The sequence below is a fragment of the Salvelinus alpinus genome, chromosome 13, assembly GCF_045679555.1.
Source record: "Salvelinus alpinus chromosome 13, SLU_Salpinus.1, whole genome shotgun sequence".
NCBI classification, from domain to species: domain Eukaryota; kingdom Metazoa; phylum Chordata; class Actinopteri; order Salmoniformes; family Salmonidae; genus Salvelinus; species Salvelinus alpinus.
The window spans coordinates 54703049-54723279 of NC_092098.1; the positions used below are offsets into that span (position 1 = coordinate 54703049).

General features: G+C 33.5%; 1 protein-coding gene across 1 annotated transcript in view; it reads right to left on the reverse strand.

Moving 5' to 3' along the window:
• LOC139537939 (uncharacterized) overlaps nt 1-20231 on the reverse strand; it is a 38294-nt gene that overhangs the window by 16444 nt on the left and 1619 nt on the right. The window contains exons 2-5 of the mRNA XM_071339841.1: nt 16251-16447; nt 15842-15979; nt 15314-15452; nt 9707-9881 (exon numbers count right to left, since the gene is read on the reverse strand). Of these exons, the coding sequence (XP_071195942.1) occupies nt 9707-9881; nt 15314-15452; nt 15842-15979; nt 16251-16447 (649 nt within the window). The remainder of the gene's footprint in view (nt 1-9706; nt 9882-15313; nt 15453-15841; nt 15980-16250; nt 16448-20231) is intronic.

The following is a 20231-nucleotide window of genomic DNA, read 5'->3' on the forward strand; positions in this document are numbered from 1 at the left end:
TATAAAGATAAACTATCTCGATATAAAGATAACCTACCTAGATATAAAGATAAACTACCTCGATATAAACTACCTAGATATAAAGATAAACTACCTAGATATAAACTACCTAGATATAAAGATAAACTACCTCGATATAAAGATAAACTACCAAGATATAAACTACCTAGATATAAAGATAAACTACCTAGATATAAACTACCTAGATATAAAGATAAACTACCTAGATATAAAGATAAACTACCAAGATATAAACTACCTAGATATAAAGATAAACTACCTAGATATAAAGATAAACTACCAAGATATAAACTACCTAGATATAAAGATAAACTACCACGATATAAAGATAAACTACCTAGATATAAACTACCTAGATATAAAGATAAACTACCAATATATTAACTACCTAGATATAAAGATAAACTACCTCTATATAAAGATAAACTACCAAGATATAAACTACCTAGATATAAAGATAAACTACCTCGATATAAAGATAAACTACCTAGATATATACTACATAGATATAAAGATAAACTACCTCGATATAAAGATAAACTACCTCGATATAAAGATAAACTACCTAGATATAAAGATAAACTACCTAGATATAAAGATAAACTACCTCGATATAAAGATAAAATACCTAGATATAAACTACCTAGATATAAAGATAAACTACCTCAATATAAACTACCTAGATATAAAGATAAACTACCTCGATATAAACTACCTAGATATAAAGATAAACTACCTAGATATAAACTACCTAGATATACAGATAAACTACCTGGATATAAACAACCTAGATATAAAGATAAACTACCTAGATATAAAGATAAACTACCTAGATATAAACTACCTAGATATAAAGAAAAACTACCTAGATATAAAGAAAAACTACCTAGATATAAAGATAAACTACCTAGATATAAATATAAACTTCCTATATATAAACTACATGGATATAAAGATAAACTACCTAGATATAAACTACCTAGATATAAACTACCTAGATATAAAGATAAACTACCTATATATAAATATAAACTACCTAGATATAAACTACATAGATATAAAGATAAACTACCTAGATATAAACTACCTAGATATAAAGATAAACTGCCTAGATATAAACTACGTAGATATAAAGATAATCTACCTAGATATAAAGATAAACTACCTAGATATAAAGATAAACTACCTAGATATAAACTACCTAGATATATATATAAACTACCTAGATATAAAGATAAACTACCTAGATATAAAGATAAACTACCTAGATATAAATATAAACTACCTAGATATAAAGATAAACTACCTAGATATAAACTACATAGATATAAAGATAAACTACCTAGATATAAACTACCTACATATAAAGATAAACTACCTAGATATAAACTACCTTGATATAAAGATAATCTACCTAGATATAAAGAGAAACTACCTAGATATAAAGATAAACTACCTAGATATAAAGATAAACTACCTAGATATAAACTACCTAAATATAGAGATAAACTACCTAGATATAAATATAAACTACCTAGATATAAAGATAAACTACCTAGATATAAACTACATAGATATAAAGATAAACTATCTCGATATAAAGATAACCTACCTAGATATAAAGATAAACTACCTCGATATAAACTACCTAGATATAAAGATAAACTACCTAGATATAAACTACCTAGATATAAAGATAAACTACCTCGATATAAAGATAAACTACCTCGATATAAAGATAAACTACCTAGATATAAAGATAAACTACCAAGATATAAACTACCTAGATATAAAGATAAACTACCTAGATATAAAGATAAACTACCAAGATATAAACTACCTAGATATAAAGATAAACTACCACGATATAAAGATAAACTACCTAGATATAAACTACCTAGATATAAAGATAAACTACCTAGATATAAAGATAAACTACCTAGATATAAACTACCTAGATATAAAGATAAACTACCAATATATTAACTACCTAGATATAAAGATAAACTACCTCTATATAAAGATAAACTACCAAGATATAAACTACCTAGATATAAAGATAAACTACCTCGATATAAAGATAAACTACCTAGATATATACTACATAGATATAAAGATAAACTACCTAGATATAAAGATAAAGTACCTAGATATAAACTACCTAGATATAAAGATAAACTACCAAGATATAAACTACCCAGATATAAAGATAAACTACCTCGATATAAAGATAAACTACCAAGATATAAACTACCTAGATATAAAGATAAACTACCTCGATATAAAGATAAACTACCTAGATATAAACTACATAGATATAAAGATAAACTACCTAGATATAAACTACCTAGATATAAAGATAAACTACCTAGATATAAACTACCTAGATATAAAGATAAACTACCTATATATAAATATAAACTACCTAGATATAAACTACATAGATATAAAGATAAACTACCTAGATATAAACTACCTAGATATAAAGATAAACTGCCTAGATATAAACTACGTAGATATAAAGATAAACTAGCTAGATATAAAGAAAAACTACCTAGATATAAAGATAAACTACCTAGATATAAAGATAAACTACCTAGATATAAACTACCTAGATATATATATAAACTACCTAGATATAAAGATAAACTACCTAGATATAAAGATAAACTACCTAGATATAAATATAAACTACCTAGATATAAAGATAAACTACCTAGATATAAACTACATAGATATAAAGATAAACTACCTAGATATAAACTACCTAGATATAAAGATAAACTACCTAGATATAAACTACCTAGATATAAAGATAAACTACCTATATATAAATATAAACTACCTAGATATAAACTACATAGATATAAAGATAAACTACCTAGATATAAACTACCTAGATATAAAGATAAACTGCCTAGATATAAACTACGTAGATATAAAGATAAACTAGCTAGATATAAAGAAAAACTACCTAGATATAAAGATAAACTACCTAGATATAAAGATAAACTACCTAGATATAAACTACCTAGATATATATATAAACTACCTAGATATAAAGATAAACTACCTAGATATAAAGATAAACTACCTAGATATAAATATAAACTACCTAGATATAAAGATAAACTACCTAGATATAAACTACATAGATATAAAGATAAACTACCTAGATATAAACTACCTAGATATAAAGATACACTACCTAGATATAAACTACCTTGATATAAAGATAATCTACCTAGATATAAAGAAAAACTACCTAGATATAAAGATAAACTACCTAGATATAAAGATAAACTACCTAGATATAAACTACCTAAATATAGAGATAAACTACCTAGATATAAATATAAACTACCTAGATATAAAGATAAACTACCTAGATATAAACTACATAGATATAAAGATAAACTATCTCGATATAAAGATAACCTACCTAGATATAAAGATAAACTACCTCGATATAAACTACCTAGATATAAAGATAAACTACCTAGATATAAACTACCTAGATATAAAGATAAACTACCTCGATATAAAGATAAACTACCAAGATATAAACTACCTAGATATAAAGATAAACTACCTAGATATAAACTACCTAGATATAAAGATAAACTACCTAGATATAAAGATAAACTACCAAGATATAAACTACCTAGATATAAAGATAAACTACCTAGATATAAAGATAAACTACCAAGATATAAACTACCTAGATATAAAGATAAACTACCACGATATAAAGATAAACTACCTAGATATAAACTACCTAGATATAAAGATAAACTACCAATATATTAACTACCTAGATATAAAGATAAACTACCTCTATATAAAGATAAACTACCAAGATATAAACTACCTAGATATAAAGATAAACTACCTCGATATAAAGATAAACTACCTAGATATATACTACATAGATATAAAGATAAACTACCTCGATATAAAGATAAACTACCTCGATATAAAGATAAACTACCTAGATATAAAGATAAACTACCTAGATATAAAGATAAACTACCTCGATATAAAGATAAAATACCTAGATATAAACTACCTAGATATAAAGATAAACTACCTTGATATAAACTACCTAGATATAAAGATAAACTACCTCGATATAAACTACCTAGATATAAAGATAAACTACCTAGATATAAACTACCTAGATATACAGATAAACTACCTGGATATAAACAACCTAGATATAAAGATAAACTACCTAGATATAAAGATAAACTACCTAGATATAAACTACCTAGATATAAAAAAAAACTACCTAGATATAAAGAAAAACTACCTAGATATAAAAATAAACTACCTAGATATAAATATAAACTTCCTATATATAAACTACATGGATATAAAGATAAACTACCTAGATATAAACTACCTAGATATAAACTACCTAGATATAAAGATAAACTACCTATATATAAATATAAACTACCTAGATATAAACTACATAGATATAAAGATAAACTACCTAGATATAAACTACCTAGATATAAAGATAAACTGCCTAGATATAAACTACGTAGATATAAAGATAATCTACCTAGATATAAAGATAAACTACCTAGATATAAAGATAAACTACCTAGATATAAACTACCTAGATATATATATAAACTACCTAGATATAAAGATAAACTACCTAGATATAAAGATAAACTACCTAGATATAAATATAAACTACCTAGATATAAAGATAAACTACCTAGATATAAACTACATAGATATAAAGATAAACTACCTAGATATAAACTACCTACATATAAAGATAAACTACCTAGATATAAACTACCTTGATATAAAGATAATCTACCTAGATATAAAGAGAAACTACCTAGATATAAAGATAAACTACCTAGATATAAAGATAAACTACCTAGATATAAACTACCTAAATATAGAGATAAACTACCTAGATATAAATATAAACTACCTAGATATAAAGATAAACTACCTAGATATAAACTACATAGATATAAAGATAAACTATCTCGATATAAAGATAACCTACCTAGATATAAAGATAAACTACCTCGATATAAACTACCTAGATATAAAGATAAACTACCTAGATATAAACTACCTAGATATAAAGATAAACTACCTCGATATAAAGATAAACTACCTCGATATAAAGATAAACTACCTAGATATAAAGATAAACTACCAAGATATAAACTACCTAGATATAAAGATAAACTACCTAGATATAAAGATAAACTACCAAGATATAAACTACCTAGATATAAAGATAAACTACCACGATATAAAGATAAACTACCTAGATATAAACTACATAGATATAAAGATAAACTACCTAGATATAAAGATAAACTACCAATATATTAACTACCTAGATATAAAGATAAACTACCTCTATATAAAGATAAACTACCAAGATATAAACTACCTAGATATAAAGATAAACTACCTCGATATAAAGATAAACTACCTAGATATATACTACATAGATATAAAGATAAACTACCTAGATATAAAGATACAGTACCTAGATATAAACTACCTAGATATAAAGATAAACTACCAAGATATAAACTACCCAGATATAAAGATAAACTACCTCGATATAAAGATAAACTACCAAGATATAAACTACCTAGATATAAAGATAAACTACCTCGATATAAAGATAAACTACCTAGATATAAACTACATAGATATAAAGATAAACTACCTAGATATAAACTACCTAGATATAAAGATAAACTACCTAGATATAAACTACCTAGATATAAAGATAAACTACCTATATATAAATATAAACTACCTAGATATAAACTACATAGATATAAAGATAAACTACCTAGATATAAACTACCTAGATATAAAGATAAACTGCCTAGATATAAACTACGTAGATATAAAGATAATCTACCTAGATATAAAGATAAACTACCTAGATATAAAGATAAACTACCTAGATATAAACTACCTAGATATATATATAAACTACCTAGATATAAAGATAAACTACCTAGATATAAAGATAAACTACCTAGATATAAATATAAACTACCTAGATATAAAGATAAACTACCTAGATATAAACTACATAGATATAAAGATAAACTACCTAGATATAAACTACCTACATATAAAGATAAACTACCTAGATATAAACTACCTTGATATAAAGATAATCTACCTAGATATAAAGAGAAACTACCTAGATATAAAGATAAACTACCTAGATATAAAGATAAACTACCTAGATATAAACTACCTAAATATAGAGATAAACTACCTAGATATAAATATAAACTACCTAGATATAAAGATAAACTACCTAGATATAAACTACATAGATATAAAGATAAACTATCTCGATATAAAGATAACCTACCTAGATATAAAGATAAACTACCTCGATATAAACTACCTAGATATAAAGATAAACTACCTAGATATAAACTACCTAGATATAAAGATAAACTACCTCGATATAAAGATAAACTACCTCGATATAAAGATAAACTACCTAGATATAAAGATAAACTACCAAGATATAAACTACCTAGATATAAAGATAAACTACCTAGATATAAAGATAAACTACCAAGATATAAACTACCTAGATATAAAGATAAACTACCACGATATAAAGATAAACTACCTAGATATAAACTACATAGATATAAAGATAAACTACCTAGATATAAAGATAAACTACCAATATATTAACTACCTAGATATAAAGATAAACTACCTCTATATAAAGATAAACTACCAAGATATAAACTACCTAGATATAAAGATAAACTACCTCGATATAAAGATAAACTACCTAGATATATACTACATAGATATAAAGATAAACTACCTAGATATAAAGATAAAGTACCTAGATATAAACTACCTAGATATAAAGATAAACTACCAAGATATAAACTACCCAGATATAAAGATAAACTACCTCGATATAAAGATAAACTACCAAGATATAAACTACCTAGATATAAAGATAAACTACCTCGATATAAAGATAAACTACCTAGATATAAACTACATAGATATAAAGATAAACTACCTAGATATAAACTACCTAGATATAAAGATAAACTACCTAGATATAAACTACCTAGATATAAAGATAAACTACCTATATATAAATATAAACTACCTAGATATAAACTACATAGATATAAAGATAAACTACCTAGATATAAACTACCTAGATATAAAGATAAACTGCCTAGATATAAACTACGTAGATATAAAGATAAACTAGCTAGATATAAAGAAAAACTACCTAGATATAAAGATAAACTACCTAGATATAAAGATAAACTACCTAGATATAAACTACCTAGATATATATATAAACTACCTAGATATAAAGATAAACTACCTAGATATAAAGATAAACTACCTAGATATAAATATAAACTACCTAGATATAAACATAAACTACCTAGATATAAACTACATAGATATAAAGATAAACTACCTAGATATAAACTACCTAGATATAAAGATACACTACCTAGATATAAACTACCTTGATATAAAGATAATCTACCTAGATATAAAGAAAAACTACCTAGATATAAAGATAAACTACCTAGATATAAAGATAAACTACCTAGATATAAACTACCTAAATATAGAGATAAACTACCTAGATATAAATATAAACTACCTAGATATAAAGATAAACTACCTAGATATAAACTACATAGATATAAAGATAAACTATCTCGATATAAAGATAACCTACCTAGATATAAAGATAAACTACCTCGATATAAACTACCTAGATATAAAGATAAACTACCTAGATATAAACTACCTAGATATAAAGATAAACTACCTCGATATAAAGATAAACTACCTCGATATAAAGATAAACTACCTAGATATAAAGATAAACTACCAAGATATAAACTACCTAGATATAAAGATAAACTACCTAGATATAAAGATAAACTACCAAGATATAAACTACCTAGATATAAAGATAAACTACCACGATATAAAGATAAACTACCTAGATATAAACTACATAGATATAAAGATAAACTACCTAGATATAAAGATAAACTACCTAGATATAAACTACCTAGATATAAAGATAAACTACCAATATATTAACTACCTAGATATAAAGATAAACTACCTCTATATAAAGATAAACTACCAAGATATAAACTACCTAGATATAAAGATAAACTACCTCGATATAAAGATAAACTACCTAGATATATACTACATAGATATAAAGATAAACTACCTAGATATAAAGATAAAGTACCTAGATATAAACTACCTAGATATAAAGATAAACTACCAAGATATAAACTACCCAGATATAAAGATAAACTACCTCGATATAAAGATAAACTACCAAGATATAAACTACCTAGATATAAAGATAAACTACCTCGATATAAAGATAAACTACCTAGATATAAACTACATAGATATAAAGATAAACTACCTAGATATAAACTACCTAGATATAAAGATAAACTACCTAGATATAAACTACCTAGATATAAAGATAAACTATCTAGATGTAAACTACCTCGATATAAAGATAAACTATATAGATATAAAGATAAACTACCAAGATATAAAGATAAACTACCTAGATATAAACTACCTAGATATAAATATAAACTACCTCGATATAAAGATAAACTACCTCGATACAAAGATAAACTACCTAGATATAAACTACCTAGATATAAAGATAAACTACCTCGATATAAAGATAAACTACCTGGATATAAAGATAAACTACCTAGATATAAAATACCTAGAAATAAACTACCTATATATAAAGATAAACTACCTAGATATAAAGATAAACTACCTAGATATAAAGATAAACTACCTAGATATAAAGATAAACTACCTAGATATAAACTACCTAGATATAAAGATAAACTACCTGGATATGAATATAAACTACCTAGATATAAACTACCTAGATATAAAGATAAACTACCTGGATATAAATATAAACTACCTAGATATAAAGATAAACTACCGAGATATAAAGATAAACTACCTAGATATAAACTACCTAGATATAAAGATAAACTACCTAGATATAAACTACCTAGATATAAAGATAAACTATCTAGATGTAAACTACCTCAATATAAAGATAAACTACCTCGATATAAAGATAAACTATATAGATATAAAGATAAACTACCTAGATATAAAGATAAACTACCTAGATATAAACTACCTAGATATAAAGATAAAATACCTAGATATAAATATAAACTACCTAGATATAAATATAAACTACCTAGATATAAAGATAAACTACCTAGATATAAAGATAAACTACCTAGATATAAACTACCTAGATATAAAGATAAACTACCTAGATATAAACTACCTAGATATAAAGATAAAATACCTAGATATAAATATAAACTACCTAGATATAAATATAAACTACCTAGATATAAAGATAAACTACCTAGATATAAAGATAAACTACCTAGATATAAACTACCTAGATATAAAGATAAACTACCTAGATATAAACTACCTAGAAGTAAAGATAAACTATATAGATCATATATGTAAAATTACAGACCTCTACATGCTTTGTAAGTAGGAAAACCTACAAAATCGGCAGTGTATCAAAAACTTCTTCTCTTCACTGTATATGTACCTCTCACTGCAAACTGAACAGGCAGTTTGCAGAGTGTATCATTTGAGGTCCTGTTAGATTGAGATCCGTTAGTGTAGGAGAGAGAGATGGACTGAGTCGGGAAATCCTCCATCACCATCTGAACTGCATATGTTCCAGTGGTATTACTGTTGCCCCAAAATGACAAGGTGCAGTTCTGAGGGAGAAGATAGATAAAAACAAGATTAAAGGGTCAATATGTTATTGCTACATGCATTTTTTGACTTTTAAATCAATCATATAAACCCATAGATTTTTGAAGGATATAACTTACAAAGGCCTTATGATTTTAGTTCAACTGTCGTAACAATACATTTACAGGAAATTCACTATCAGAATGGAAGCCTTCTGCTAGCTGGTTCTCCTATCAGAATGGAAGCCTTCTGCTAGCTGGTTCTCCTATCAGAATGGAAGCCTTCTGCTAGCTGGTTCTCCTATCAGAATGGAAGCCTTCTGCTAGCTGGTTCTCCTATCAGAATGGAAGCCTTCTGCTAGCTGGTTCTCCTATCAGAATGGAAGCCTGCTGCTAGCTGGTTCTCCTATCAGAATGGAAGCCTTCTGCTAGCTGGTTCTCCTATCAGAATGGAAGTCTTCTGCTAGCTGGTTCTCCTATCAGAATGGAAGTCTTCTGCTAGCTGGTTCTCCTATCAGAATGGAAGCCTGCTGCTAGCTGGTTCTCCTATCAAAATGGAAGCCTGCTGCTAGATGGTTCTCCTACCAGAATGTGAGCATTCTCCTAGCTGGTTCTCCTATCAGAATGGAAGTCTTCTGCTAGCTGGTTCTCCTATCAGAATGGAAGTCTTCTGCTAGCTGGTTCTCCTATCAGAATGGAAGTCTGCTGCTAGCTGGTTCTCCTATCAGAATGGAAGCCTTCTGCTAGCTGGTTCTCCTATCAGAATGGAAGTCTGCTGCTACCTGGTTCTCCTATCAGAATGGAAGCCTTCTGCTAGCTGGTTCTCCTATCAGAATGGAAGCCTTCTGCTAGCTGGTTCTCCTATCAGAATGGAAGCCTTCTGCTAGCTGGTTCTCCTATCAGAATGGAAGCCTTCTGCTAGCTGGTTCTATCAGAATGGAAGCCTTCTGCTAGCTGGTTCTTCTATCAGAATGGAAGCCTTCTGCTAGCTGGTTCTCCTATCAGAATGGAAGCCTTCTGCTAGCTGGTTCTCCTATCAGAATGGAAGCCTTCTGCTACCTGGTTCTCCTATCAGAATGGGAGCCTTCTGCTAGCTGGCTCTCCTATCAGAATGGGAGCCTGCTGTTAGTAATGGGGAAGTAGCTAACCTTTTCTGCATCTGAAATAATGTGTTTTCATCGATAACCAAATATAGACCCCTAATGGAAAAAAAACCATGAATTTCACATTACTTTATGTGAAGTTAAGTGAAATATGAAAGCAATTTTAAGTCATGCCCCAATTCATCCTTGACTATCCCTAAATAAGTATTTTTCAATTAACACATATGTTGTTAGAATTTCGATATCACTAACAGTTTTAGGAAGACAGCTCTTATATATTTAGTTTTTAGTGAAAAAATAATAATTCTATTCCACCTACAGTCACATGCAGGTAAGACATTTGTATTGATTTCTATATAGTATCAGAAGAGCAGATTTTGAGGTTTCCAGAAACACTCTTTAAAATGTTTAAGAAATCTTTAAAAAGATTACAAAATATCCCCTTTTTCCAAGTTGATGTTCCTCTGCATTCCAGAAGTGCACATGGCAACAGATACAGTAACATAAACTCTGCTGCTGTTATGAAATATATATTTTTATTGTATTCTAATGTCACTCAAGACCTTCATAAACACACCCTAGTTATTCTTTTTCAGAATATAGTTGGTTGACAATTTTATGGAAATGATGCTTATCGTAGATGGCTCGTATTCAGCTGGTTGTATCTTGTTATAAATACCATGTCTTGTTTTGAGGTGTTTTGACTGATGTCATGTCTATGCTAATACGGCAACAACAACAAAATATCTAGCTACCAGCAGTTTTCCCTCTAGTTTGTTCCTGCTTTCTTGTTTTCCCGGTTTAGACCATTCTACCTACCCTGACCCTGATCCTGCCTGCCATCCTGTACCTTTGCCCCACCAATCTGGATTACTGACCTCTGCCTACCCTTGACATGTTAAATGACAGTAACCTGCTTTGGCCAGCTGGTTGGTTCCTTGGCATGTTTAATGACAGTAACCTGCTTTGGCCAGCTGGTTGGTGCCTTGGCATGTTAAAACCTCTACCGACCCCCCATCCCGGATCCGGGGTCATCCTCATCAGAAACGCTGACTAGGATAGCCTAGCCTAGCGCCACAGGGATATCATATAATATAATTTCATGAAATCACAAGTCCAATACAGCAAATTAAAGATAAACATCTTGTGAATCCAGCCAACATGTCCAATTTTTAAAATGTTTTACAGCGAAAACACAACATATATTTATGTTAGCTCACCACAATAGCCCAACACACAACGCCATTTTTTCACCGCAAAGATAGCTTTCACAAAACCCACGAATAGAGATAAAATTAATCACTAACCTTTGGGCAACTTCATCAGATGACAGTCTTATGACATCATGTTATACAATACATTCATGTTTTGTTCGAAAATTTGCATATTTATAGCTATAAATCGTGGTTCTACATTGCAGCCATGGTCACAAATGGCACCAAAATGTCCAGAGAAATTTTAGACAGCCACGTAATCTAACAGAAAAACTCATCATAAACTTTGCTGAAAAATACATGTTGCATATATAATTAAAGATACACTGGTTCTTAATGCAACCGCTCTCTTAGATTTAAAAAAATAACTTTAGTACAAAGCACAGCATGCAATAATCTGAGACAGCGCTCAGCCACAAAAAGAGTCCACAAAAATACGAAATAACATCATAAATATTCCCTTACCTTTAATGAACTTTCATCAGAATGCAGTGCCAGGAATCCTAGTTCCACAATAAATCGTTGTTTTGTTTTAGAATGTCCATTTCTTCTGTCGAATTAGCAATTTTGGCTAGCATGGTGGAGCTCAGGTATGTCGCAGGTTCTACAGTCAATCACGGATTACAAAAAGAAAACCAGCCCCGTCGCGGACCAGGATGTCTTGCTCCCAGACAAACTAAATAACTTTTTTGCTCGCTTTGAGGACAATGACACGGCCCGCTACCAAAAACTGCGGGCTCTCCTTCACTGCTGCCGAGGTGAGTAAAACATTTAAACTTGTTAACCCTCGCAAGGCTGCAGGACCAGACGGCATCCCCGGCCGTGTCCTCAGAGCATGCGCAGACCAGCTGGCTGGTGTGTTTAAGGACATATTCAATCAATCCTTATCCCAGTCTGCTGTTCCCACATGCTTCAAGAGGGCCACCATTGTTCCTGTTCCCAAGAAAGCTAAGGTAACTGAGCTAAACGACTACCGCCCCGTAGCACTCACTTCCGTCATCATGAAGTGCTTTGAGAGACTAGTCAAGGACCATATCACCTCCACCCTACCTGACACCCAGACCCTAGACAGACGACGCAATCGCAACCACACTGTACACTGCCCTAACCCATCTGGACAAGAGGAATGCCTATGTGAGAATGCTGTTCATCGACTACAGCTCAGCATTTAACACCATAGTACCCTCCAAACTCGTCATCAAGCTCGAGACCCTGGGTCTCGACCCCGCCCTGTGCAACTGGGTCATGGACTTCCTGACGGGCCGCCCCCAGGTGGTGAGGGTAGGTAACAACATCTCCACCCCGCTGATCCTCAACACTGGGGCCCCACAAGGGTGCGTTCTGAGCCCTCTCCTGTACTCCCTGTTCACCCACGACTGCGTGGCCATGCACGCCTCCAACTCAATCATCAAGTTTGCGGACGACACTACAGTGGTAGGCTTGATTACCAACAACGACGAGACGGCCTACAGGGAGGAGGTGAGGGCCCTCGGAGTGTGGTGTCAGGAAAATAACCTCACACTCAACGTCAACAAAACAAAGGAGGTGATTGTGGACTTCAGGAAACAGCAGAGGGAGCAGAGGAGAAGGTGGAAAGTTTTAAGTTCCTCGGTGTACACATAACGGACAAACTGAATTGGTCCACCCACACAGACAGCGTTGTGAAGAAGGCGCAGCAGCGCCTCTTCAAACTCAGGAGGCTGAAGAAATTCTACAGATGCACAATCGAGAGCATCCTGTCGGGCTGTATCACCGCCTGGTACGGCAACTGCTCCGCCCACAACCGTAAGGCTCTCCAGAGGGTAGTGAGGTCTGCACAACGCATCACCGGGGGCAAACTACCTGCCCTCCAGGACACCTACACCACCCGATGTCACAGGAAGGCCATAAAGATCATCAAGGACAACAACCACCCGAGCCACTGCCTGTTCACCCCGCTATCATCCAGCAGGCGAGGTCAGTACAGGTGCATCAAAGCAGGGACCGAGAGACTGAAAAACAGCTTCTATCTCAAGGCCATCAGAATGTTAAACAGCCACCACTAACATTTAGTGGCCGCTGCCAACATACTGACTCCAGCCACTTTAATAATGGGAATTGATGGAAATTATGTAAAAATGTATCACTAGCCACTTTAAACAATGCCACTTAATATAATGTTTACATACGCTACATTACTCATCTCATATGTATATGTATATACTGTACTCTATATCATCTACTGCATCTTGCCATCTTTATGTAATACATGTACCACTAGCCACTTTAAAACTATGCCACTTTATGTTAACATACCCTACATTACTCATCTCATATGTATAGACTGTACACTATACCATCTACTGCATCTTGCCTATGCCGTTCTGTGCCATCACTCATTCATATATCTTTATGTACAAATTCTTAGTCCCTTTACACTTGTGTGTATAAGGTAGTAGTTGCGGAATTGTTAGGTTAGATTACTTGTTGGTTATTACTGCATTGTCGGAACTAGAAGCACAAGCATTTCGCTACACTCGCATTAACATCTGCTAACCATGTGTATGTGACAAATACAATTTGATTTGATCTTTAGGATGTTTTTCACAAATATATCCAATAACGTCCCAGACGGAGCATTTCTTCGTGTCTACCTAACGCATTGCAGACAACGATATGACAAACCGAAGTGCGTAGCCAGGTACTACCAATATGGCTGACCTCTCACTCCAACGACTCCCATCCGGTCCCAGAGAAGGCTAGAGACTTCATTCCACGTTCTACTGCCTGTTGACATCTAGTGGAAGGTGTATGAAGTGCATACAGATCCATAAATACAAGACAATTGAATAGGCAATGCCTTTCACAGAGACCCATTTCAGAATTTTCACTTCCTGTTTGGAAGTTTGCCTGCCAAATGAGTTCGGTTTTACTCACAGATACAATTCAAACAGTTTTAGAAACTTCAGAGTGTTTTCTATCCAATTGCAATAATAATATGCATATCATATGATCTAGGACAGAGTACGAGGCCGTTTAAATTGGGCACGATTTTATCCAGAAGTGAAAAGGGTGCCCCCTATTTCCAAGAGGTTAAATTAGCTATTCCCTTTCACTACTATCAGCATTGTTGTCTGTGTTGTTTTACTTGGATACTAACCTCTTGTAGAGTGAAGTCATTAGGAAGGTCACTTGATTTGACACACTCCTCCGTTGGTACTGCATATCTGCATCTGACCTTATCCTCATCTGGATCAAATGACAACAGGTTGAAATCTCTTCGACAATTAGCAGGGACACTGAGTGAGTGAGTGAGAGAGAGAGAGAGAGAGAGAGTGAGTGAGTGAGTGAGTGAGTGAGTGAGTGAGTGAGTGAGTGAGTGAGTGAGTGAGTGAGTGAGTGAGTGAGAGTGAGTGAGTGAGTGAGTGAGTGAGTGAGTGAGTGAGTGAGTGAGTGAGTGAGTGAGTGAGTGAGTGAGTGAGTGAGTGAGTGAGTGAGTGAGTGAGTGAGTGAGTGAGTGAGTGAGTGAGTGAGTGAGTGAGTGAGTGAGAGAGAGCGAGAGCGAGGGAGGGACTATTATTGCAGTGTTTCAGACCTGTTTTCTATTGACTGTATACAACACACAGATTGATAAAATCACTTGTTCATCGAACTAAATCACTTAACACTGATAAGTAGGAGTATTTACCGCATCAGAGGTACGACAGTGGTCTGTGGAGATCGGTTGACTGTCCCCGTGTCAGACCTGACCCCAAGATCCACATGAGTCAACAGCCTCCAAATATTAACTGAATTATCATTGTCTATCCAGTTTCCGCCATCCAATCTGTAATGATAAAGAGAAAAATCAGGTTCATAAACACACTGGTAACCAGGATGCAGTAACTAATCTGTTCCCTGTTACTACAAATCAGGATCATAAACACACTGGTAACCAGGATGCAGTAACTAATCTGTTCCCTGTTACTACAAATCAGGATCATAAACACACTGGTAACCAGGATGCAGTAACTAATCTGTTCCCTGTTACTACAAATCAGGATCATAAACACACTGGTAACCAGGATGGAAGATTTCAAAATAAAAGAAACACTCACTGCAGATCGAAAGTCTGTGTGTTATTGGAGAGGTGTCTAGTCATGACTCCTTCTGTCTGACACCAGTCCTCAGATATCCCCTGCTCCACTGTCGTAATCACTAGACTGATCTCATTCCCACAGTCCCCACTGGAACACGACCAGGAAAATGAAAAACAACCGCGAGAATGAAGGGCTGTCTTGTAACGAAGGTCCACCTGCAACAACACACTTCATTAAACCACCACTTCAGACACATTGCTAGACTGCTGTCTTTAACAAGTGTGCAACAAAGACAAATGTTTTCTTTGGTAAGGAGGGTAAGAGAACCAGGAGGAGCAAGGCATTCTTCATATAGCTAAATGCCTTTATCATTATGGTACGTTCAATAGTGAAGAACATTCTAAACTCTGATGCATTTCATCCTTTGTCAGGGATTACAATGATACAACAAGTCTTCTGTAGAGAACAGACCATGTTACAACAAGCCTTCTGTAGAGAACAGACCATGATTCAACAAGCCTTCTGTAGAGAACAAACATGTTACAACAAGCTTTCTGTAGAGAAGAAACCATGTTACAACAAGCTTTCTGTAGAGAACAAACCATGTTACAACAAGCCTTCTGTAGAGAACAGACCATGTTACAACAAGCCTTCTGTAGAGAACAGACCATGTTACAACAAGCCTTCTGTAGAGAACAGACCATGTTACAACAAGCCTTCTGTAGAGAACAAACCATGTTACAACAAGCCTTCTGTAGAGAACAGACCATGTTACAACAAGCCTTCTGTAGAGAACAAACCATGTTCCAACAAGCCTTCTGTAGAGAACACACCATGTTCCAACAAGCCTTCTGTAGAGAACAAACCATGTTACAACAAGCTTTCTGTAGAGAACAAACCATGTTACAACAAGCCTTCTGTAGAGAACAAACCATGTTACAACAAGCCTTCTGTAGAGAACAAACCATGTTACAACAAGCCTTCTGTAGAGAACAAACCATGTTACAACAAGCCTTCTGTAGAGAACAAACCATGTTACAACAAGCCTTCTGTAGAGAACAAACCATGTTACAACAAGCCTTCTGTAGAGAACAAACCATGTTACAACAAGCCTTCTGTAGAGAACAGACCATGTTACAACAAGCCTTCTGTAGAGAACAAACCATGTTACAACAAGCCTTCTGTAGAGAACAGACCATGTTACAACAAGCCTTCTGTAGAGAACAAACCATGTTACAACAAGCCTTCTGTAGAGAACAAACCATGTTACAACAAGCCTTCTGTAGAGAACAAACCATGTTACAACAAGCCTTCTGTAGAGAACAAACCATGTTCCAACAAGCCTTCTGTAGAGAACAAACCATGTTACAACAAGCCTTCTGTAGAGAACAGACCATGTTACAACAAGCTTTCTGTAGAGAACAAACCATGTTACAACAAGCTTTCTGTAGAGAACAAACCATGTTACAACAAGCCTTCTGTAGAGAACAAACCATGTTACAACAAGCCTTCTGTAGAGAACAAACCATGTTACAACAAGCCTTCTGTAGAGAACAAACCATGTTACAACAAGCCTTCTGTAGAGAACAAACCATGTTACAACAAGCCTTCTGTAGAGAACAAACCATGTTACAACAAGCCTTCTGTAGAGAACAGACCATGTTACAACAAGCCTTCTGTAGAGAACAGACCATGTTACAACAAGCCTTCTGTAGAGAACAAACCATGTTTCAACAAGCCTTCTGTAGAGAACAAACCATTGTCGTGGCTGAATCAGAATTAGTTAGGTAACATAGATAAATAAGATGTTTTAGATATCTTTATACTTAGAATGTCTTATTTTGGACAATACTGTTGGCAGTTGCATTTTCCTTTTTCTCTAGGGAATGGTCACTTGGGGCCCAGAGAGGGGAGAGGTCAGGCTTGTCTTTTACATGTCTGGTAATATGTGAATCATCTGTGAAACCATGTGAAGGGCTCCACAATGTCTGTACTCCAGTCACTCCCTTATTTTCCCTTTCTGGGGAGGAGTATGGCTGGAACCATTATACCACCTCCTCTGATGTTGAACTTATCTTTCATAGTATATGACCTAGAGGTTCACTGCCCTTAGTGAGCTTCTCCAGGAGTGGGGAGAAGAGGGGGTGTATTTGAGATGGGAGAATCTAGATTTGACAATTGATATATGCCATTGGATGAGGTAATGTTTTGGTACCAAGCACGAGATTGGAACCTCGTTTTAGGAGACCAAACTCAACGATAATTTATACGTAGTGAATAGCAGTGGGTATAAGTAGTGAATAGCAGTGGGTATAAGCAGTGAATAGGAGTGGGTATAAGTAGTGAATAGCAGTGGGTATAAGTAGTGAATAGGAGTGGGTATACGTAGTGAATAGGAGTGGGTATAAGTAGTGAATAGGAGTGGGTATAAGTAGTGAATAGCAGTGGGTATAAGCAGTGAATAGGAGTGGGTATAAGTAGTGAATAGGAGTGGGTATAAGTAGTGAATAGGAGTGGGTATACGTAGTGAATATGAGTGGGTATAAGTAGTGAATAGGAGTGGGTATAAGTAGTGAATAGCAGTGGGTATAAGCAGTGAATAGGAGTGGGTATAAGTAGTGAATAGGAGTGGGTATAAGTAGTGAATAGGAGTGGGTATACGTAGTGAATATGAGTGGGTATAAGTAATGAATAGGAGTGGGTAAAAGTAGTGAATAGCAGTGGGTATAAGCAGTGAATAGGAGTGGGTATAAGTAGTGAATAGGAGTGGGTATAAGTAGTGAATAGGAGTGGGTATAAGTAGTGAATAGGAGTGGGTATACGTAGTGAATAGGAGTGGGTATAAGTAGTGAATAGGAGTGGGTATAAGTAGTGAATAGGAGTGGGTATACGTAGTGAATAGGAGTAGTATAAGCAGTGAATATGAGTGGGTAATAGTAGTGAATAGGAGTGGGTATAAGTAGTGAATATGAGTGGGTATAAGTAGTGAATAGGAGTGGGTATAAGTAGTGAATAGGAGTGGGTATACATAGTGAATAGGAGTGGGTATACGTAGTGAATAGGAGTAGGTATACTTAGTGAATAGGAGTGGGTATAAGTAGAGAATAGGAGTAGGTATACATAGTGAATAGGAGTGGGTATAAGTAGTGCATATGATAAGGTATAAGTATTGAACGTGAGTGAGAAAAGGAGAGCCATACATGACAAAGAACACTAGAGGGCAGTAAACATGCACCACAGTCCAAAGGGAAACGTTGTGCGTTCCATTTCTACCTGTCTCTAGTCTGGAGTCCATTTTACAAGCTTGTTAAACTAAGAATAGGTTTCCAAATCCCCCGGTATTCACAACAGTTGCTATTGATTTTTCATTTTAATTTATTTAATTTATTTTTGGAAATCTATGGAAATGTTGGTAATGTATATATGTATTCAGAATTGTTTTCTTCATATTCTTTATATCTATTCCCATGTTCATTTGTAATGAGAATAATTAAAAAATATAAATATTTTATATATTTTCCATGTTCAGAAAACTCCTTGAATGTTTGCAATATTCTGGTAGTTTACTGGTAAATTCTGGTAGTTTACTGGTACATTCTGGTAGTTTACTGGTACATTCTGGTAGTTTACTGGTACAATCTGGTAGTTTACTGGTACATTCTGGTAGTTTACTGGTACATTCTGGTAGTTTACTGGTACATTCTGGTAGTTTACTGGTACATTCTGGTAGTTTACTGGTACATTCTGGTAGTTTACTGGTACAATCTGGTAGTTTACTGGTACAATCTGGTAGTTTACTGGTACAATCTGGTAGTTTACTGGTACATTCTGGTAGTTTACTGGTACATTCTGGTAGTTTACTGGTACAATCTGGTAGTTTACTGGTACATTCTGGTAGTTTACTGGTACATTCTGGTAGTTTACTGGTACAATCTGGTAGTTTACTGGTATATTCTGGTAGTTTACTGGTAAATTCTGGTAGTTTACTGGTACATTCTG